The sequence below is a fragment of the Crinia signifera genome, chromosome 1 (genome assembly GCF_055691185.1).
Source record: "Crinia signifera chromosome 1, ASM5569118v1, whole genome shotgun sequence".
In the NCBI taxonomy this organism is placed as follows: Eukaryota; Metazoa; Chordata; class Amphibia; order Anura; family Myobatrachidae; genus Crinia; species Crinia signifera.
The window spans coordinates 379115700-379139087 of record NC_139217.1 but is presented as its reverse complement, the minus strand read 5'-3'; the positions used below and the strand labels follow the sequence as shown (position 1 = coordinate 379139087).

Here is a 23388-nt window from a genome sequence, read left to right as displayed (position 1 = left end):
ATTCACAAGTGCATAACACATGCCAATGTAAAGGGGTGATTGATCAAAGGGATATGCCACACTGCATTCGGAAGCATAGCATCGCTAGCAATTTCATCTGAGTGACTTTGTGGAAGGACCAATAGAATATATCACTAATGATTGTGGGAGACGTGCATATTAGGCCAAACTGGGACCCTCCTGGGACCACTGGATTGTGTGGGTTACCAGGGTAATTAAATACTCATATTCCCATTATTAATCAAATTAAAACTTGCAATTCCCCCATTTCAATAAGGTAACATAGCCTCTGTTTCAATCAATTGGTAGTGGCAGAAGAATACATAAATAGAAAATCTAAATAATTGAATTAGAATAGCAGCTATTGAGCCTGATTCTGATTGGCACTCAGAAGGCCACACAGCAAGATTAATTGGTGGCTGTGATATTCCGCAAATGACCTTATATACATCAGTGGAGCTTAAGGTGCACAAACTGAGACACCCATGTTGAGTGCCCGTGCCCATTGTAATGCTGATTGCTACATCCTAACATGCCAACATGTGGGCCCAGGCATTTTAGGGGAAGGAGTGTGATGACAGCTCCGGCCCGATCTGACTGTTTCTAAATCTTTTATTTTGTACTTGTGCCATATTCTTAACACTTATAGACAGGGCTATTTTTCAGCAGGCTCCAGCAGGAACTGAGGCCCTTATTCTAGTTCACTCTTTCTGACAAAATATTTCTTAGATGGACAAAACCATGTGCACTACAGGTGAGGCAGGTGTTACTTGTGCAGTGATAATTAGATTTGGGTGGGGTTTTACACCTGCCTCACCTGCAGTGCACATGGTTTTGTCCATCTAAGAAATATTTTGTCAGAAAGAGTGAACTAGAATAAGGGCCTCAGTTCCTGCTGGAGCCTACTGAAAAATAGCCCTGCTTATAGATATATACTAGAGATGAGCGGGTCCGGATCCCCGAGATCCGACAGATCCGAATATCGGGGATCCGGGCCAGATCCGAGCCGGCTCGGGTGTTCCCGCCTGAATTCCGGACCAATAACGAGGCCGAACGTCATTATCGCGCTGTCGGATTCTCGCGGGAGCGGGATCTTATAAAAGACGCACGCGCGCCCGCCATCTTCACTCCAATCTTGGAGAGGGAAGAGGGTGGTTGGGAAGCTCCGTGTGCTCCGTGCTGTGCTCTGTGCCATGTGCTCCGTGACCTGACCTGTGACTTGTGGCCTGAGCCCTGTAGTGTGATTTAACTAACTAGGTGCTGCAGTGCTCACACGCAGGGGCTGCAGTGTCCACTGTCCAGGGGCTGTCCTGTGGCCCGTGCCCTGATGTGATTTATTTAGCCCTAAGCCCTGTGTTGTGATTTATTTTATTTAGCCCTGAACCCTGTGTTTTTTTTGTGATTTAACTAACTCAGTGCTGCAGTGCTCACACACAGGGGCTGCAGTGCTGCTGAGTAGTACACTGTGTACAGGGGCAGCATTAATACAAGGGGCTGTGTCCAGTGTGACGGCCTATATCTTATCCATTGTCCAATGTCACAAGTCACTCACGACATATATCCTGTGTCCTGTCCTGTGTGACGACTGACGACATATCCTGTGTCCAGTGTGACGACATATATCCTGTGTCCAGTGTGACGACATATATCCTGTGTCCAGTGTGACGACATATATCCTGTGTCCAGCGTGACATATATCCATTGTCCAGTGTGACGACATATATCCTGTGTCCAGTGTGACGGCCTATATCTTATCCATTGTCCAGTGTTTCAAGTCACTCACGACATATATCCTGTGTCCTGTCCTGTGTGACGACTGACGACATATCCTGTGTCCAGTGTGACGACATATATCCTGTGTCCAGTGTGACGACATATATCCTGTGTCCAGTGTGACGACATATATCCTGTGTCCAGTGTGACGACATATATCCTGTGTACAGTGTGACGACATATATCCTGTGTCCAGTGTGACGACATATATCCTGTGTCCAGCGTGACATATATCCATTGTCCAGTGTGACGACATATATCCTGTGTCCAGTGTGACGACATATATCCAGTGTCCAGTGTGACAACATATATCCTGTGTCCAGTGTGACGACATATATCCATTGTCTAGTGTGACGACATATATCCAGTGTCCAGTGTGACATATATACATTGTCCAGTGTAACTACATATATCCAGTGTCCAGTGTGACAGGGGCTGTGTCCAGTGTACAGGGGCTGTGTACAGGGGTTGTGTCCAGTGTACAGGGGTTGTGTCCAGTTTACAGGAGCTGTGTACAGGAGCTGTGTCCAGTGTCCAGGGGCTGTGTCCAGGGGCAGTGTCCAGTGTGACGGCTGTGTCCAGTGTACAGGAGCTGTGTCCCGGGGCGGTGTCCAGAAGCTGTGTCCATTGTCCAGGGGCCATGTCCAGGGGCTGTGTCCAGGGTAACGGGCTGTGTCCATTGTCCAGGGGCTGTGTCCAGGGTGACGGGCTGTGTCCAGTGTCCAGGGGCAGTGTCCAGTGTGAAGGCTATGTCCAGTGTACAGGAGCTGTGTCCTGAGGCTGTGTCCAGTGTGACGGCTGTGTCCATTGTCCAGGGGCTATGTCCAGTGTGACGGCTGTGTCCAGTGTACAAGAGCTGTGTCCAGAGGCTGTGTCCATTGTCCAGGGGCTGTGTCCAGGGTGACAGGCTGTGTCCAGTGTACAAGAGCTGTATCCAGAGGCTGTGTCCATTGTCCAGGGGCTGTGTCCAGGGTGACGGGCTGTGTCCAGTGTCAAGGGGCAGTGTCCAGGGGCAGTGTCCAGTGTCCAAGGGGCTGTGTCCAGTGTGACAGGCTGTGTCCAGTGTAAATTAAGAAAAACAAATAAAAGTAATAAATAAAATAAAAACACATTTTTGGAGGATGATGGAGGAGGAAATAGTGGGAGATCAGCAACCTGATAGAAGTGCTGAAGCTTCTACCACCAGTCATGACAAGGCCGATACCTCTTTGTATTTGCTCTTTGGAGCATTTCTCTTTTTTTGGGATAGTTTATTAAACTGCCACCCTGTCTGCCCCTGCAGTGCCGCTCTGCCAGGTTGGAAGTGTAAGGTCCACATGTATGTGATGCCGACTGCTGTTGCTTAGCTTAGTCATCCAGCTACCTTGGTATACCCTTTTGGCCCAACTACAGTAAATGAAAACTATTTTGTAAGCTGTGAAGTGATCAAAATTGACTAGAAATGAGTGGAAACTAATGTTATTGAGGTTAATAATACTTTAGGGGCAAAAACAGGCCCAAATTCTGTTATTTTAGCCATTTTTAGCATTTTTTCATAAAAATCCAGATCCAAAACCAAAACCCACAAGGGTGGTTTTGCCAAAACCAATCCAGATCCAAAACACGAAGGGAGATCCAGATCCAAAACCAAAACCCGAAAAAGTGGCCGCCGCACATCTCTAATATATACTATATGTATTGTTAGTAAATACTATAGATTTTATTTCATCATCCAAGCGCCACTTCTTCTGTTTTTAGCTTTGGTTTCTTGGTGGGATCGCCTATCCCACATTCAAGTGGCTGCTATTGACACAGCACCCCTGGCAGCGCCTGCTTTAGGTTATCTCCTTCTTCTGGGCACCTCTCCACCCCTCTGAGTTTGAAAGCCGTCTACTGTATATCGCTTCTGAGGCTGACTCCCCCTCCTAGTACATGGTTTCTTTATTTTAAAAATAATATAAATTACATACACATATACACTGTCACAACATTCAGTTATTGTATTGTTTCTTACCTGGTTTGTGGCTTCTCCTGTCTGTTCAGCCTGCTCCATGCTGCAAGGAAGTTCTGTGTGGCCTGAGCTTTGCTAATTACAGCACCTGGAGGAGTCCTTGCTGCTGACAATCTCTGTATAGCTGAACTGTGCTGTGAGATCTGAGCTCAGCTAATTAGTTACACCTGGGTAACTCTCTCCTGCAGGAGAGTTCAGTGTAAACTGAGCATGCTCAGCCCATTGATTAGTTCACCTGTGGGTTCCCTGTGCTTCCTATAAAAGGCAGCCTCTGGGAGACAGAAGCTGCCAGAGTATAGGTTCACACCAGCTCCAGCGTCCTTGTGCTTAGTATATTTCCAGTTTCCTGATTACCATATTTGACCCCGGCTTGTTCCTGACTATTCTCCTGCCTGATCCTTTGGTACCGTATCCAGTGACTCTGTGTATGACCCAGCTTGCCGTTTGACTATTCTTCAGCCTTATCCCAGTGTACCGCGAACTGTGCTTCCAGTGTATGACCCGGCCTGTCCTTGGATACTCCTTTGCCTTTCCCTTGTGTTCCTACTTGCCCGCACTGATACCAACTCGGCTAGACGACCACGATTCCATATTTCACAAGCTTCCGCCACTCATACGGGGAACCTGACCAGGGGGCCGCGACCGACGTGTCGGGTGCCGCAGAAGCCCATATCCCGCTTGGAGGGGTCACTGGCAGAAAACCCCCGGCACGGTTAGACTCCGCGCCCCTGTGTCAGGTCTAGCCAATCCCCGAGTGGTAGTGCACCCCAAGTTTGTGACAGAATACTCTGGCCCAACTGGAATATGGAGTCCGCTAGTGGTTTGTCTCAGAAAGAACTCCTGGAACTCCTGCTGGTCCGGGTTAACAAGCAAGAACAGGACCAAGCCCTGATTATGCAAAGCTTGCAGACTCAGCAGCAGCAAATGGACTTCGCTCCACTCTCTCCAACACCTGCTATATCAGATCCAGGCACTATTGGAGTGCTTCGCCGGCTAATACAGCAGTTACAGGGGCTGCTGGCCAACATCCTCACTCTTGTCATTAAATTGCTTGGCGATTCCGCTATGGGTTTGGTACCTGCTAGACCCTTAGATTCCAGCCCAGGAACCCCATCGGCAGATGCATCTGTGTCTTGTAAGGACAGGTTCCTGAGTCAGCCTCGTCCTCAGCTGACAGATGAGGAACGCCAGCGGCGCAGGTCCTTGAACTTGTGCTTCTATTGTGGAGCCCAGAACCATTTTATCCAGGATTGTTCCCTCCGTGAGGCCAGGATTAAGAGTACTGCTTCTACGCTTACTCCGGAAAAGTTCCGTGGTTATCACTGGGGTCCCAGAACTAAGATCGTTTTACATAAAGACAGTAAAATTTTGGGCAAGCCACAAGGGGAGATCCTGTCGGTCCCAGCCCCAAGTGGGGGTCTGCACACATCCAGATGCCCAAAGTCTCCAACCCCAACAGGGGTTTTCCCAAGCATTTTGCCCCAAGAAGGGTTTCCAAGTGTTGTGTTCCAGAAGGGGCATCAAAGTACTACACCCCAAGTGGATCCTCACAGCGTCGAGTTGCTAGAGGGATCTCAGAATAGTGAGCCCCAAGAAGGGATACAGAGTACTTCACCTCAGAAGAGGTCTCGGAGGGTAATTTCCCAGGAGGGTTCTCAAAGCTTCAAGCCACAGAAAGGGGTTCAGAGTGTCGTGCACCAGGAGGGGACTCAGACTGTCAGGCTCCAAGCAGGGTCTCAGAGTACCACACCCCAAACAGGGTCTCTGAGCATTGCGCCCCAGGTGGGTTTCCTGAGCACTGCACCCCAAGAGGTGTCTCTGAAGGTGGTACCCCGAAAAGGGCTTCTGAATTCATTACCCAAAGAGGAATCTCCGAGTGTTGCACCCCAAAAGGACCCTCTGGACGTCACACCCAAAGAGGAGTCTCTGAGTGTGGCTTCCCAAGTAGGGCCACCGAGCACTTTGCCTCAAGAAGGGGCTCTGTATGTCACCCCAAGTGGGGGTTCCGAGTCTATCACCCCAAGTGGGGGTTCCGAGTCTATCACCCCAAGTGGGAATTCCGAGTTTATCACCCCAAGTGGGGGTTCCGAGTCCGTTACCCCAGGTGGGGGTTCCGAGTCCGTTACCCCAGGTGGGGGTTCCGAGTCCGTTACCCCAGGTGGGGGTTCCGAGTCCGTCACCCCAGGTGGGGGTTCCGAGTTAAGCACCCAAGAAGGGTGTCCCCAGTTGATCACCTCAGAAGGGGATTCCGAGCCAATCACCCCAGATGGGGGTTCCGAGTCCTTCACTCCAGACGGGAGTTCCGAGTGTGTCACTCCCAGTAGAGATCCATCTGCCCTTGCCTTCGGGCATGAGGACCCATCTGCCCTTGCCTCCGGGCATGAGGACCTATGTGCCACGGCCTCCGGGCCTGTCTCCGTGGCCTCTGGGCCTGTCTCCGTGGCCTCCGGGCCTGTCTCCACGGCCTCCGGGCCAGTCTCCACGGCCTCCGGGCCAGTCTCCACGGCCTCCGGGCCAGTCTCCACGGCCTCCGGGCCAGTCTCCACGGCCTCCGGGCCAGTCTCCACAGCCTCCGGGCCAGTCTCCACAGCCTCCGGGCCAGTCTCCATGGCCTACGGGCCTGCCTCCAAGGTCTCCGGGTCTTCCTCCGCAGCCTCCGGACCTGTCTCCAGTACCATCAGGGTCTCTAAGGTTCCAATGCCTGCCATTCAGGAAGATTTACCTGCCGTGCTGGAAGTCCCTACCCTACCCGAACTGTTCTCCCAGTCCATTCTTCAGGGGAATCCAGTTCAATTAGATCCATCTAAAGAGCCTCGGTTCGTCCAATTTGATGGAAATCTCACCCATTTCCAAGCCCTAGCAGACTATTATTTAGATGCTATGAACTCTGATCCATCCTCTGGGGTTAATTTGGCAAACATTGTCAAGTACTTAGTGTTGTCATTCAAGGGAGAAGCTATGGAGTGGGTTAGTCCACTCATTGAGACTCATGATCCCAGGCTAAAAGACCTAATTTCTTTTTCCAGGGCTGTGGCTGAAAGATTTGGACCCAAGACTCCTGGTGAGAGGTCTATCCTTGCCGCACCTGAGGTCAGTCAGAGTGGTGAGTCAGCTAGACTACATTCTAAAATTCCCAGAGCATCTCCAAAAATTTTTTTGAGACCCGATTCCTTGAATTTAAGAGGTGGAGTTATATGTGTAGGTTCTTCCAAGTTGGTGGTGGATCCTCATGAACTCCCTACACTGATCATGGACAAGGATTCAAGTTCAGAGTGTGGCTCAGATCATGATGTCACTGCTTTGTTGGGACGTCCAATATTCTCTACTGCCCGTTTTGTAGAACCAAAGGCCACATCTCAATCAACCAAATCCAAACGATCTTCCAAAAAGACGAAGCACCGCAGACGACCTTGAAAGTATCCATGTGGGGTGTTCGGAGCCCACCCCTAGAGGGGAGGGTAATGTCACAACATTCAGTTATTGTATTGTTTCTTACCTGGTTTGTGGCTTCTCCTGTCTGTTCAGCCTGCTCCATGCTGCAAGGAAGTTCTGTGTGGCCTGAGCTTTGCTAATTACAGCACCTGGAGGAGTCCTTGCTGCTGACAATCTCTGTATAGCTGAACTGTGCTGTGAGATCTGAGCTCAGCTAATTAGTTACACCTGGGTAACTCTCTCCTGCAGGAGAGTTCAGTGTAAACTGAGCATGCTCAGCCCATTGATTAGTTCACCTGTGGGTTCCCTGTGCTTCCTATAAAAGGCAGCCTCTGGGAGACAGAAGCTGCCAGAGTATAGGTTCACACCAGCTCCAGCGTCCTTGTGCTTAGTATATTTCCAGTTTCCTGATTATCATATTTGACCCCGGCTTGTTCCTGACTATTCTCCTGCCTGATCCTTTGGTACCGTATCCAGTGACTCTGTGTATGACCCAGCTTGCCGTTTGACTATTCTTCAGCCTTATCCCAGTGTACCGCGAACTGTGCTTCCAGTGTATGACCCGGCCTGTCCTTGGATACTCCTTTGCCTTTCCCTTGTGTTCCTACTTGCCCGCACTGATACCAACTCGGCTAGACGACCACGATTCCATATTTCACAAGCTACCGCCACTCATACGGGGAACCTGACCAGGGGGCCGCGACCGACGTGTCGGGTGCCGCAGAAGCCCATATCCCGCTTGGAGGGGTCACTGGCAGAAAACCCCCGGCACGGTTAGACTCCGCGCCCCTGTGTCAGGTCTAGCCAATCCCCGAGTGGTAGTGCACCCCAAGTTTGTGACATACACACATGCATACATATATTTATGTAAGGTGGTGTATTTGTGTATTTTTGTGGGGGGCACCACTATTTATCTTTCCTCCAGGAAACTGGGGATAACTTACACCACTGATGGTAACTACTGTATAATATTACACCTGCTCATGCATATAAGTCATTTCCGCAAGCAGTATTGAATGTTTACTCCTTTAAAAAGTAACACTGTATCACTGTGCACTGCATGTCTGCTCTCCTGTGAGCCAGCTCCATATCCCATTGCAGTGGGGACTTAGGGTCTGACTCAGCATGACTGACTAAGCAGCGTACATATGCTACTTAGCTAGCCCATAAACACTCCTCCTCCCATGCCGCCAAATCCCCACGGTAACATGTGAGGGTATGTAACACATCCCCTCGCATGTAGCCGCAGGAGAGAGAAATTATTTCTCTCCCCTTCGCAAATACCAGTCAGTCTAATTTCCATCGGAGTCCGCTGAAGAAGGGGTGGTTGCTGATGTCATGTGATGTCAGCCACCAGGCTTGAGCAGAAATCGGCCTGCTTTCCCAGGCGAACGCCCACTGTTTTATGGGGATGCCGATAAAATGCTGGGCGTTTCCCTGCTCTGGGGCGGTGTCTTGCCCCCTGTCACCCACTGATTTTCCATGTCACACTGTGCCTCCCCCTGCCCCTTCCTGTCACCCTCTGCCTCTTCATGTCACCCCCTGCCAGGTTGCATATTGTGAACTTGCATTGGGGTGGAGGAGGGGGGCCTAAATTATATTTTTGCACCTGGGCCCACCACCCACAAGTTCCGCCACTGAGTACCAGTACCTACTATATATGCAAGTTAAAATATCCAGCAATATATTGTATTTATTAATAGAATGATAGATGCACATACTGTATTTATTTTACCTCTTAAATTAATTAACTCATCATTCAACAGCTCTGCTGATGTAAGTAATAAACCCAAAACACATTTGCTGAGAGCTCATTTGAAAGTTGTAAATAGCATTTAGGGTGGTTAGATTCTCTGCTTTGTATCACTGGGAAATGGTTATGAAAGGGAGTGTATATAGGTGCTAAAACTTCATAAATTGAAGAGATTAGCTGGCAGTGTCCTTGGTAACAGAAATGTGCTTCTCAGAACGGTGGAATTAAATCAGAGCTATGCTTGGAGGTCTGAAATAAATATTTGATTTATTCCAGTTTATTACTGTAGATACCAAGTGCATTACATTCACCAAACGGTTAGCAAAAACATAAATAAATTACCTTTTCCCTTCCAGTGAGCCTGTGACGCAAATCCAATATGCCCACCATATTTCCTATTAAATTCTGCCATTAGGGCTTTGTATGGATTCCGGATCAGTAGAACAGCGGAGTCAAAAGCCTCAATCTCTTTCCTTCCACTTTCATGAGTCTTAATGCAAACCGTGCGTCCATTTCGCCAGTGGTCTCTTTCTCCTTTAAAGCCTACAGTATACAGTAAATATAAAAGCAATAGGAGTTTAAAAAAGTTTATTTTAAAACGTTAATTTCATTCTAAGGCTTCCATGTTTTAACCCTTTGAGAGAGAGAAAGTGAATGAATATGAAGTACCAGCCACTCAGATCTTAGCTGCTATGTGATAGGCTGTGTTTGAAAATGACAGGTAGAAGCTGGTTGGTTGGCAATTTATCTCTGTCCATTTTATCTCTCTCCAATGCTTAGTACATAGATCTGAGTAATTTACGTTAATAGTAATAAGTTTGCAGGTTTTAATCTGTGCAATGTATCAAAATAATGCCATGACCTGGGAAGACCTGTCAATAATCCGTTACTGAGGCAGTGGAAAAAATTATAAATCTAGTGTTCTCTAGATCCTCCTTCCTATGCTACCACTATCATTTGTGCTGCCATAAAGATCTGTGTTAGGCCCCCGTTGATCTGCTGTATATCTATGCTACTGGAAAAAGAATAATTTCTTTTGGAATTCAGTGTCAACTCTATGAAGGTTACAACATAACAAACCCTAACACTAAAGCTTATTTCCCAGGTATCATCCTTGATTCGACATCAACAGACTTCTTTCAGAGCATGATTCAGTACTTGCATACAAGTCACAAGAGGGGATGTGTGTGACTGAATCACAGACTATAGCTATTGTAAATGTTGCTTATGCTAATGCATAGTGTGTAAAAGACCTCAAAGATATGTCTGCAAAATAGACTTGCGTGTAATTCTGAACTAGCCCCATTATCTCCCGGAAAGTCTATTGCAGACTACTTTCCTGTAAGTATTACTTCACTAGATTTTACCTTATACAATTTGCTTCAGACTACACTTCCTCACAAACAGTGTCCGATTTACCAATATGATGTGTGTGTGTGTGTGTGGGGGGGGGGGTTTGTAGTGCCTTGCTGTTAACAGATGGGGAATAAAATTAAGGCCTAGTTTATTCCATGCTTGTTACAGATGGAGCGCCTTTCTTCTTTGGCTGGGGAGCGCCAGCATGTCTCCGCTAGAGATCGCCAGCGCAGAGACGCTCCATCTGACTGGGATGTGCGTGCGTTTCACACGCACGCGCGTCCCAGTTTCTGGACGGCACGTGCACCCCTGGTGAGAGCCGGTCGCTGGCAGGGGCTGGCGATTGAATTGCCAGCCCCTGCAAGGAAGAGGCCGGCTCCATCGGTAGCTACAGTACCTATAACCCATTCCGATGTACTGTGGGGGGTAAAATTCTTAAGGTGACTGCCAAGTGGCTGTGCCAATGTAGCTTACTGATGGAACCATTCATTTATGTACATTGTGCTACAGCACCAGCTAGGCAGCCTTAAGCTAAAGTTTCCTTCACACACCACAAGCATTAGATCATATATGCCAGTTGTATAACCTTCATTACATGCACATGGGCAGTAAGAATGGTGAGCCCCTAAACACCCATGCACATGTGTTAGCAGCATTACAACATCTGTATTAGCCTAGGGCACCTGGAGCTTTTAAACAGGCCCTGCACACAAAGCACATCTGAAATATTCCCAAAACCGTGTTTTTTTGAATATTTTTCATACTTTAATACTAAGTCCCCCGATGTCCATGGCGGCCTTCATGATCTTCTTAACCATCTTCAGCGGTCCCAGGAGTGCATTGATGTCATCGGCGCTCCTGCAAACTCTCGCAATGAACTCCTGGCACCGCTGAAGAAGATCCTGAAGGCTGCTGTGGATGCTGGGGGACCATCAGGGGGGGGATGAGGTAATTCTGTAAAAAAAAAATTATACAAAAACCGTAAAAATTCCTTATTCGAAATGCTCGTGGTCCTGAGCATTTCCGATAAGGGATACTCAACCTGTAGTAGACTTATTTAAAACCTAGAACGCAAAGTTACTCTATTCACTTGACAAAAGATTATAAGACTATTTTTTTCTATAAACTTCTAGGTGCTCACAGCAAACACTTATTTTATCATAGCCATGTTACGTAAGCGATATATTTATATTATTTTAGATTCATCACAATGATGTTTATTGCAGTTTATATTATTTTAAAATACAATTGTGCGATAAATATTGTTTTACATGTTTTTTTTATATAGATATTGCTTTCTACCTAAGCCAGACAGTGTTTGACTATGTTTATGTTTGATGTGCCTTTTACTCTACATTGTTCCTTCCAAAGGGACAAAAGAATTACATTTACTGTATTTGCTTTTCTAGCTCATTTTGTACGTATCCATTTAAGCTCTAAATGAAATTGTCTGTGCTGACAGATTCCAATTCTATATCAATGACCCAAACTCCTTACTGAGACGGAGAGACCAGCACTATGTGCAAATAAACAAACAATCTTTAAGCAAATGATTCTAGCCAGGGGAAACATAAGATGTAAGTAGCTGTATTACATCAATTATGGATGTGTAATTTCTTTTTCCTTTTTCTGGCAGAAGAGTGGCATGGTGGCTAATCTAATAGTTGCCTAGATACATGGTTGCCTAGTCAGATGAGTACAAATGCCCGGAACACACATTAAATTCTGCTTGACATTTGTAAAGTACAAGGGAATATTTGAAATCACAAACTCATTGTGGAAGATGAAGAATGAGGACAAGTCTTTAAATGAATAGATGTAATCAAGGCTTGAGATTCCCTTAGAGATTGCAGGTATATATCTTTGAGTAGAACAAATTCTGCGTATTCTTCTGATTGATTGCTAAGTGGGTTCATTGCAGCTCAGTGTAGTCTGACCCAGCTTGTCCTTCTTTATGAAGACCAGGTGCATAATCTCTTCTGTTTACCATTGGTACAGTTATATTTTCGTGTGTGCTAATTATCACAGTACAGTAAGACCATATTTATTTAGTTAATTGTAAGCAATAGAGAGGAAAATAAGACATTACAAAGTAGAGTAACTAAAGCTTCTAAAAAGAAAATGTGGAAATGAAGCACATACATGTAGCAACCAATCAGATTCTATTGTTATCTAACTAGATAAATGATAGCTAGAAGATGATTTGTGGTTTTAAGATTTGAGATATATATATATATATATATATATATATATATAATCTATAGGGTTGACTGGCACTCTCTTCACTGAGGTATATGCCACGGTGCCTTCCTCGGATGGGTATACAAACAGTAGAGTTAGATTGAGGGACCTGGGGGGACCCCCAAAGAAACAGGCGGCACTCGATCAGCTGGATGGGTAGAATCCAAATTTTATGTGCAAAGTTTTTCAAAAGAATACAAGCATGTCTGCCAACGTTTCAAAGCCGTGCGGCTTTATCATCAGGGCTTGTGTAGCATGAAAAGTGCGTGTAGTGCTGTGAAAAAGAACAGGAGCTATGTGTTTTCTTACCTTATATCTAGCAGCATATTCTGTTCCCCAGCATCTGTGCTTCCCGAAGCTAGGGCGGAGCTACGATTCAGGAAGTGCTGCAGGGAAGCACAGATGCTGGGGAACAGAATATGCTGCTAGATATAAGGTAAGAAAACACATAGCTCCTGTTCTTTTTCACAGCACTACACGCACTTTTCATGCTACACAAGCCCTGATGATAAAGCCGCACCGGCTTTGAAACGTTGGCAGACATGCTTGTATTCTTTTGAAAAACTTTGCACATAAAATTTGGATTCTACCCATCCAGCTGATCGAGTGCCGCCTGTTTCTTTGGGGGTCCCCCCAGGTCCCTCAATCTAACTCTACTGTTTATATATATATATATATATATATATATATATATATATATTATACATACATATACATACATACATACATACATACATCAGCATACATACACACACACACACACACACACACACACACACACAGGGAAACTCCCTTATCCAGATATCAGCTATCCAAATTATTCTGAGAGCCACAGTTTCATGACGGCTCTCTTCACATGACGCTACTGGGGACATGATATGTAACTGGCACTACTTAGGACATCTGTAACTGGCACTACTGGGGACATGATATGTAACTGGCACTACTGGGGATATTATATGTAACTGGCACCAGTAGCGCACGCAGGGGGGGTTTCTGAGTACCCAGAAAACCCCCCAGGAGTCTAAGGATACTAGGCTAAAAGCTGAGGGTCCCCTCTTTCCATGGTTACAAGAATTTTAAAAATCGGCCCTTGGGAAGCGGAGATATCTGACTTCAAAGCAGTGGTCCCCATTCAAGCCTGTTTATTGCTCTTCCCAGTCAGATATTTCAGGTTCTGTCTGACTTAGAGTTTTTCCAAAAGCTGGGACTCTCCCCCTTTGAACGACACTAGTAGCTTGTCTCTACTGTTCCCTGAACCAGAGATATCAGCCTTCCAGCAGCTGGTTACTGCTCCAGCTCCACACACCTGGTATGTAGTTTTATTTTCTCGTTGGCAGATTGCTCTGCCTCCTGAACTCTAATCCCCTAGTGCCCAATAGCATTTGGTAGGTGGGATTCTCTAGTTTTTAATTCCATTAAAATCTAAGGAATCTATTTCCAGGAACTGGAGATATCTGCAGTCAAGCAAGCTGTCCTCCCACCAGAAAATTATGAATTCCACTATACACCCCTCCTCTGCATATTAAACATCCTCTACCACCCTGGAAGTTATGTATTGGGACCCCTTCATTCAGCCCAATGCCCCCTTCTCCCACCCCATCATCTGTGCAGTAAAGGGGTAATTAGTGGAAATTATTGATCCAGGCCCTACATGCTGAGCGGTTGATATAATACCCCCTACCACCCACGGGACATCAAAGCTTCCGCTCATAGCACCTACTACCCCCACCGCTGGAGGATCGGTAGGGGCCCCAATACATTGCTATGCCCAGGAGTCTACACTGCTGTTATATATATATATATATGTGTGTGTGTGTGTGTGTGTGTGTGTGTGTGTATGTATATTATTATTATTTTATTTATATACATTTGGTCTATCTATAATACTTTAACTGACCCGGCATATACTGGGTCACCTAAGTGTCCATCTCCGTGCTTTGCTCCACCCCTCTGTAAACCCCCTTCTGAAAATCCTGCGTTTGCCCCTGGGCACTACTAAGGACATCTGGAAAGGGTACTACCGGGGACATGATATGTAACTGGCACTACTGGGGACATGATATGTAACTGGCACTACTGGGGACATGATATTTAACTTGCACTACTGGGGACATGATATGTAACTGGCACTACTGGAGACATCTGTAACTGGCACTACTGGGGACATGATATGTAACTGGCACTACTGGGGAGATTATATGTAACTGGCACTACTGGGGACATCTAGATCGGGTACTACTGGGGACATGATATGTAACTGGCACTACTGGGGACATCTGTAACTGGCACTACTGGGGACATGATATGTAACTGGCACTACTAAGGACACCTGGAACGGGTACTACTGGGGACATGATATGTAACTGGCACTACTGTGGACAGGATATGTAACTGGCACAACTGGGGACATCTGTAACTGGGACTACTGGGGACATGATATGTAACTGTCACTACTGAGAAAATGATACGTAACTGGCACTACTGGGGACATGATATGTAACTGACACTGAATATGTGCAAGAAAATGATTGCTTAGCATTCAAATTCAGTGTCTGAGACAAACTAAAATACTTTCTACTAATTTGGAACCCTAAGCAATGCATATATCTACTGTTTATACTATGCTTTATTTGACATATTTCAGCATACAGTATGCATAATAGCAGAATACTGTACATCCAACATAATCTCATAAGCTTTCACTTTATCACTGTTTGGTATGAGCACATTAAAATTACACAATGGTATGTTCATAATACAAAGCCCTAGAATATGCACTGGTATTTGTGAAAGTATTAACAAAAGTACCATAAATTACGTTTGTACGGTTCTTCATGCACCTTCATTGTACAATTCCAGAAAGCTTAAACGTGTATGTGTTGTAAGGAATATACATTTTACACTACCTAGTAGACTATATTGTATAGTAATATTGGATGTCAATTGGTCATTAGATCAAAGACACAATTAAGGTCAACTATTAAATATTGTTGTTTTATCACTCTGCAGTATTCAGGTGTTTTTTATTATAAATAAACAAGGAAAGAAGGACATAAACACACTAAAAATACATAAATTCCAACATAAATCAGACATGCAATGCTTCCATTTAACTCCTTTGGTCCCTTCACCCTGATACGGTAGGTGCTTCCACAATTGCAACCTGCGCAACAAATCCCTCTTGTCAAGTACATTCTTTTCAAACATGCCCTGGTCTTCCCCATTCTTATGAAACCCTCCTTTGTCCTTTCCTCATTCTCTCTTCTACCTTAGACCTCCAAACTCCACAGTAGGTAGTTTACAACAGATCTATGCACCTACTCCTTTTAAGTCTCACTTCAATTAGATTTTTTTTCTCCTTTCAAACAAATTTACCAACATCCTTCTTTCTTTTAAATGCACAGAACACTATACTACGTTGACCGTTCCCAATCTCATGGCAATATTTGACATGGTTGATCATCCTCTCCTAGGTTGGCCTCCTTAAAGTTGGCCTCCTTAAAGTTGAATTCTGATTGTGCTCTTCCTATTTTTCTAATTGTTTCTGCCCTTTACCACACCTGGCTTCATCTCCCCTACGTTCTAGATTTCTGTCAGCATCTGTCAAGTTTCTTTATATCTTCAAAATCATATGTGCGCTGATGACACTCAAGTTAACCTGTTTTTCTTTTATGAAATCTCCTCTCATGTCTTCTCCTGTATCACCTGCTGCCAGCCATTTCCACTTTTATGTATGACTGCTTCCTAAAACTCAACATTTCAAAAACTGAAGTTATCATATTTCCCATCTCCCTATCATTCTTTCTTGACAATAAAATGCTTTAATCTGTTCCTAAAGTCTGATGCTCAGGTGTCATCAGGCATGCATCAAAAATAAGCTTGGAAAATTTCTGGAAGCAGCTGGAGTCCGTTTAGAGAGTGGGGGCAGTGGAAAGGGGTGGGGGAAACTCCCTTCTTATAAGGCATGATTATTCGATGGAGGCAATTTCAAACTTTCTTGTATCTTTTCCATGTCTGAAACTTTATGCTAATGCCACTACAAAGCCCTCACCTAGTGTACAGTCATGTTTCCTGTTTTTAAAAACCTACAATAAAAATGCTTCTTTCGTTTGTAAATACGTATTTATATATTTGCTAGTCCCCCTGGTGTTAGACCTGCCAGAATATGCATTAGCGCATAGTTCCACCCTTTCGTCTTCTAGCACATCAAACATATTTTCTAAGTAATGTAAGCTGATCATAATTTTAAGGCATGATAAAAATGATGTTCAGTTTTAATGATTCATCCCACTCACCATAGCCAAAGCACAGACACACATAAATACAAGAACAAAAGCAACAATAGAAAATAAAAAGCCAGTTGAGGCAACATTCACAGAACAGCCTGCTTTCTTTCCTGCAATTTATCTATAAGCTTCAGACTGTAGATTTCTACAAATGATGCCTCCTATTCACTAGTAACATGAATTATACATTACCACTGTAAACTACATCCAGCTTAAAAGGGTAGCTATTTACCCCTCCTCTTTTATATTGCCTTAGTGCTCAAAGTTTACTTTTATGCATCATTTTAATTGTACCGACCATCAGAAGTGTAACTAGGGTTGATGTTGCCCAGTGCAAATACAAAAATGACGCCCTTTAAAAAGTGGACTAAAATCCATTGAACCCTACAGTTTGAGTGCTGCATTTGCAGATGAAAATGGAGGGCCCTTGTCAGATATTAGAGATACTGTGTTTTGTATTGTGCTCAACACATCTTTTATGCCCTACTATGGCTATTTTACTTTCTGTATGGAAAGAACTTCTGCACATGCACAGAAGCTGCCTCTGACCAATGCCTAATCGGAGCTGAGCTCCAATCACAGTAGCCACCTTCCAGTTTGGCAGAAGGTGACATGTGGTTGGCTCAGTTGAAACTTATCTGCTGTCCAAACTGCCTCTCAGTGTCATCCTTTTCTTTTTCATGTCTTTCTCTACCTATATCCAGTCCCCCTCCCAGTCCTATAGTTTTGATTTCTGCAATATTCATGGATCTGTTTTTTTCTCATCCTGAAGCCACTAAAACCTTCACCGACCATTATCTTTCACCTTGACTACTGCATCTCACTCCTTAGGCATTTCTATCCACTTTGCCCCTCTTCAGTTCATCTTCAACCTTTCTGCTGGTTTTATTTTTCTCTCACTAATCCAGCTTTGCTGCTCACCTCTGTCAATTGCCCTACAGTCTCCCATTTACAGTTAGAATGTAACGGTAAGTCAAACTCATTTCCACTTTTACCAACATCTGCCAGCTCTCCTTATTAACAAACTTTTCCCACTCCAGATTTTCTTTCATGCTGCTCCTCTCTTCTGTAAGGTCCTACCAAACTTACCTCTTCTTCCAAAACTATCAGCCCTCCTCTCCAGCCCCTACATTGTCCAACTGTGCTCCATCCTTCCTTTATATGTCTACCCATAGCCCCTCCAGAAGTTTAGAGCTCTCTCTTCCTATGTGGTTTGTGTCTATGGTTGATAATTGTGTAAAGTTGTGAACTTTGTGCAAACATATGTATGTTCCATCCAATCCGCAATATACAAGAAACCATATATTGAAATAAGAAAAGAGGTGGACATTTGGATTGGGGCCAGCATGGGTGCTGATCACACTATTTTAGTAACCGATAACAGTGTTGGTGGTATAGTTATTTTTGGTTATTTATTCAGTTTTTAGATTTATGTCTGTGCACTTTGGGCGGTTCCGCCTGCAATGCCCATTGTTGTTTGCATTTAGGCATTACAGAATATCTAATTCCTGGCCATCCTTTCTTTGCCACCATACTGTACATCTTTAAATAAGAATAATTAGCATTTAATAAATAGCTAACAGTTTATCTACTATGTCTCAGTGTCTTTATTTACTTTAGCTATTTATATTAAGTGATCTGCACCCATGACACATCTCATAGAAAAGAAGGTTTAATGAAAGAAAAGAGTAAGAACGGAAATGTTTTAAAGATATGCAAAGCAATTCAATGCCATTTTTAAGTTGGATTATTAAAAAATGTCATGATTAGTCACTTTGTTCTCCTGAACATTACAAATGAAGTTCAGAGTGGGAAGTCCACCGTAAAATTGATCTTTTATATTGCTGCTGTTGTTGTCTGGAGAACGGCGAGCCTCACAGCTGTTGACCTTTTCCGAGTGCTTGGGCTCAATAGCACAGCTGGAAGGGCAGGAAGTTCTCATTGCATTGAACAATCTGTTTATGTACTAAAACTTTATGTTTCTTTCAACCCACCTTTATTATATAATGATCCATCAAAATAATAGCTTCCAGTATAGAAGCCCGTAGCTAGTTCAATTAGGTGACGGGCCCAAGTATTTCCTGCACCAGGAAAGCTTGCCAAGGCAATAAGCTGTTTAGTGCGATTTGGTAAAAACCTCCTGTCCATACACCGGTTATCTGTAAAACATAATAAAAGTGTTATTAAAACATATAAAATCCTGATGTGTGTATGTGTGTGACCTTGTATATGCATGCAGTTTACCACTTACTTAACTTACTTCGCTAAACCTGAAATAAAGACTTAGGTGTGGCAGAAAGTTTTAGCCGTATTTATTATTGAAGCACTTTAAGCTAAATAATTTGATTATAATGAATTAATTAATGGTGGCCAAGAAAGAATGGCGAATGATTTAAGCTCCACCCACAACTGACCTACTTAATAAACCAATACCCTAACAGCAACCGGTATCTGCTCAGCCTTCTACATTGACTGCCCACCCGTCCGGGTGGTGTCGCTGTCCCCGATCGGGTGATCCAGCGAAGGCCTATAGTCAACCGAGCGTGCCGAAAAACAATTATATACCCTGAATCATCATTTAACGAAGACCTTCAATCTTTTAAACTGCCGTTCTTTCCCGGCAAACAGCAAACGCAATTAAACACCCACCCACCATCAAAGAGGGGAGGGAGGGCAGGCAACTCAGGAAAAAGAGGAAGACTCCTCCTCTTCCTGCAGCTAATATCCCCAGCTAACTTTGCCATCCCCTGCATCCTTATTGGATGCCGAGTCACATGCTTCCTTCAGGTTCACACAGCCTTGGATGTTTAACCCACTACATGCCTATTGCAGTCATTCCGTTCTTCTTCTTTTAAGCAGCTATTCCATCAAAGAAGAAGTTCAGTTATCATCAAAGTGTTCACGAGATAAAGTCATCTTTAAAAATATAAGCAAAGATCTATAGGAAATTCTTTTAGGCCAGTACAGGCTTACAATTACTTTTCTGCAGCTATAAAACATTTGACCTGCAACAAAAAAAGAAATCACAAGAAGCTTTGCAATAAGACTGTGGCCTGGAAATGTAAATTACAGCTTTCATTTGTATGGAAAACATTACATTCCACAGAATTCATAATGCAGTACCGTAGAAATACTGTAACATATGTAGATGTCAGGGATTACATCTATTGGCTGTGAGCAGATGAAATAACAGCGTCTTTTATAATCTGAATCCTCCAAATGTGAGATATTATAAAAATTGAAGACATACTGTGGTAAAGATACTGTAGGCTGCAGCAGACTTAGGTAATCTACGACTGTCTAGATGCTGTACAACTGCAACTCCCAGCATGGTTCCACAACAACTGGGAGACACATTGTTTATCTCTTATACTATATAAATGAATGACTGTACTATTCATATCATTATTTTAAATTATTATACTCAGCCTGAACTATAATATCTGTAGTTACGTCTATATTTAATGTAGTAATCTGTTAAGACGTTGCTATTTAATTCCCCCCTTATTCTGCAGGAAATCATTCTTGCTGAGCAGTCGTATTCTTTTTAATTTGATTACTGGCCGCACAATGCTCTCCATTAAACCCTAAATTAACATACGCTTTTTTCCAGTGCGTATATTGCCCGTTTCCGTCCTGCAGTTGCTACAAAACAGTGTACTCTACATGCAAGTACATCAACGCAAACAAAACGTTGACATGTTTATTCCACCTTATTGTTCCCAGTCGGAGTCCACAAGGTATGTGCAAAAGAACCAGCCGTTTTTTTTATAAAAAAAGACCTCTTAGACAGATTAGGGTTAAATTCTGGCTTTATAATCTGTGTCCAGGACCCCGGAACGTCTCCATAGTAACCATCAGGACGGTCGAATAGAAGCACTGCACACTTTTCAACTAAACACGCCCAGTATGGTAATTATGCGGCTCATATGCGGGCCACATATGCAACCCGGAAGTGCGGCTGACGCGGTCACGCACAGCGCACGTAGCCACGAACCCGGAAGTCAGCCGGGTCCCATCTCCAAACACCTCCCGGGCTGTAGCAGAGACTACCCGCCACCCGGAAGTACTATATCTGCGGGGACGCAATAAGCCTCCTGCACACAGCTAGCCCTCTATTACTGAGGGACTAACCCGGAAATCGACCAGGGCTTACCCAATGAGCAGCGTCTCAGACCTGGTTACCATGACGATTACATAAGACACAGGAAGTGTCACATAAATACACTGTTTGTACGCTTTTTTCAAATCATTTAAATTCTCTCTACTACACTTTGGAATAAATAGCCATTGTATAAATTTAAGTGTATTTGTCTGCAGCACCATTTGCCTTCTACTCTAGCGTTGCTTTTTATGTTTTTTACAGATTGGTTGATCTAATTGGTTTGGTCACATGACCCATGTGATAGGGTATTTAAGCCAGAATGTACCATGTGTCAGTTATCCTTTGATAAAGCTGCCTGCAGCAGCGAAACCGGTCAGGATTTCTGCCTCACCTACCCCACCACTTTTATAGGTGAACCACCCTGAGGAAATTATCCTATTCATTGCCCGGAAGGACCATCACCAGCTTCACTGGCCCCCTATTCACCCCATCCATTGGATTACAAATATCTCTGCAACAATAGTAGAGGTTGAGGACACTACGCCTACAACATCCGGCGACAGGAGTTGGTGATTCGTGCCATCTTGGGCCACTCCTGGCATCTACACCTTTGTGCCCTCCCTCCATATTGCAGCTTGGGGACCGTACCAGTACCATCATTTGGACACTCCGGATTATCCCCACCACCAAGTGGGTGGTACCAGTGCACATCCTCTGGACACTTGGGACTTCCTGGGTCTTACCCCTATGTGGTTCGGTCTGGTGAGATGATGATTTTATCGTTCAAATTTATTATTGTCATTTGTTTTTAGCCTGCATCTTCTGGCTTGATATTTTAGAAATTGTATTAAAACTGTGATAGATCTAACCAATCTTCCATTTTCATTTTTTCTGCTAAGTATTGCACATTAACAGCACTTTTATCAGCGCTGCCCACCCCCCTCTTTTTGTCTTGGAGTCCACAAGGATGGTTAAGTATTAAAAAGGACAAAATATAAAAAAATAACAAAAAACATGTCAAACTTTTCATGTGTTGACCTACTGCCTGTGTTGACCTTTTGTCAAAGTCAACCTTGTGCACGTCGACCAGTTGGTTTTGAACTATTGACGGTGCAGTATAGTCGTTAGTGCAACTTCACTTAAGCCTTAACACCCTTGGGACTCTCTGCACATGGAAAGTCCAGTGATGGTGAGCAATGCAAAGCAAGATGTTGGTATAAATACACCTGTTTTCAGTCATACCGATTGCATCTAGAGGCCGATCTGGTTCAATTGCCATGATGGTTGGGGTGTGCGCATCTGTATGCCTGTGCAAACCCGACTAAGGACGCCATTGGTGATTTACAATGTTGCTGGGCCATTCGCAGAGGGGAGGTAGTGGGTGGTGGGGGTGGTGGGACATGGGTATTCCCAGCGTTTCATGTGCCTCCCCATGCAAATGACGTCAGCCACCCACCCCGTCTTCATCCCGGGCTCTCACAAATATAAGTCAGTCTCCACTGACTTACAGTATCATGCAAGCCCAGGAGAAATCATTTGATGGTCCATAACACATCACCTCGCATGGTTGCATTTTTTGGGCGGGGCGTGCACTCTGTGACTTGGTAAGTTGCAATCTTCCCAGCATTCCGAGTAAACCAGAATCAGGCCCCTAGTGGCCTGATTCTGGGCTGGCTGTTGCAAGTGCAGTCTGTTTTATGATCACTAGCAACAAACCATATGTACATATATATGTTGCATACAACTCTGAATATGACTGAATATACACATGCAATGCAAGAGGAGCACATAAGTCCGATTTTCTGTCTAACTTTGGACCTTTTGGTTAGGCCGGACAGTACAGTTTTAGTGGCCAAGGCCAGCCCACACTTGTGCTCTGCATGTACTGTACACAACCGGCCTTAGTAGATGCTCCTCAGTTGCTCTGTCCTATTAAAAAAAAAATATCAGCAACCAAGAAGCATTATGGTGGTAGAACATGAATCGTTAAGAGGATGAGTCATAGAGAGGCTATGTAGGTGGGAGGAGATAAAACAGATAAACAGAGAGAGAGAGAGAGAGAGAGAGAGAGAGAGTTAAGAAAGGTTGAAGAAACAGGTAGGCTAAGCAAGATGGGGTAAATGGAGAACGGAGTCACAAAGAACTTGGCAAAGGGATAAAAATGGTAGATGAAGATACAGACAATTCAGATCAGGAGATTTAAGTCCTCAAAGAGACATGGCAGGGGGAGATAGTGATATCCTCAGTTAGAAAAGAAGAATGTCAACAAGTAAATGAGCCAAATGGGGAGAGAGTTATGTCATCAGGTAGACAGTGATGTCATCAGCTAAACATGGCAGTATGGGCGAGTGATGTCATCAGGGGCAGAATTATGTGGCAGTGAGAACTGAAGGTGGAAATATAGCTAAATAGGTCCTCAGGAATGGATGCAACATTTATTAAATCAGAT

The 23388-nt window shown here is 44.4% G+C and overlaps 1 protein-coding gene across 2 annotated transcripts in view; it reads right to left on the bottom strand.

Annotated features, from left to right (window-relative positions):
* The window catches only part of WSCD2 (WSC domain sialate O sulfotransferase 2), a 273923-nt gene that overhangs the window by 42633 nt on the left and 207902 nt on the right, over positions 1–23388 (bottom strand). For both annotated transcript variants that reach the window (XM_083151445.1, XM_083151446.1), the window contains exons 7-8: positions 18829–18993; positions 9291–9491 (exon numbers count right to left, since the gene is read on the bottom strand). In XM_083151445.1, coding sequence (XP_083007571.1) covers positions 9291–9491; positions 18829–18993 — 366 coding nt within the window. The remainder of the gene's footprint in view (positions 1–9290; positions 9492–18828; positions 18994–23388) is intronic.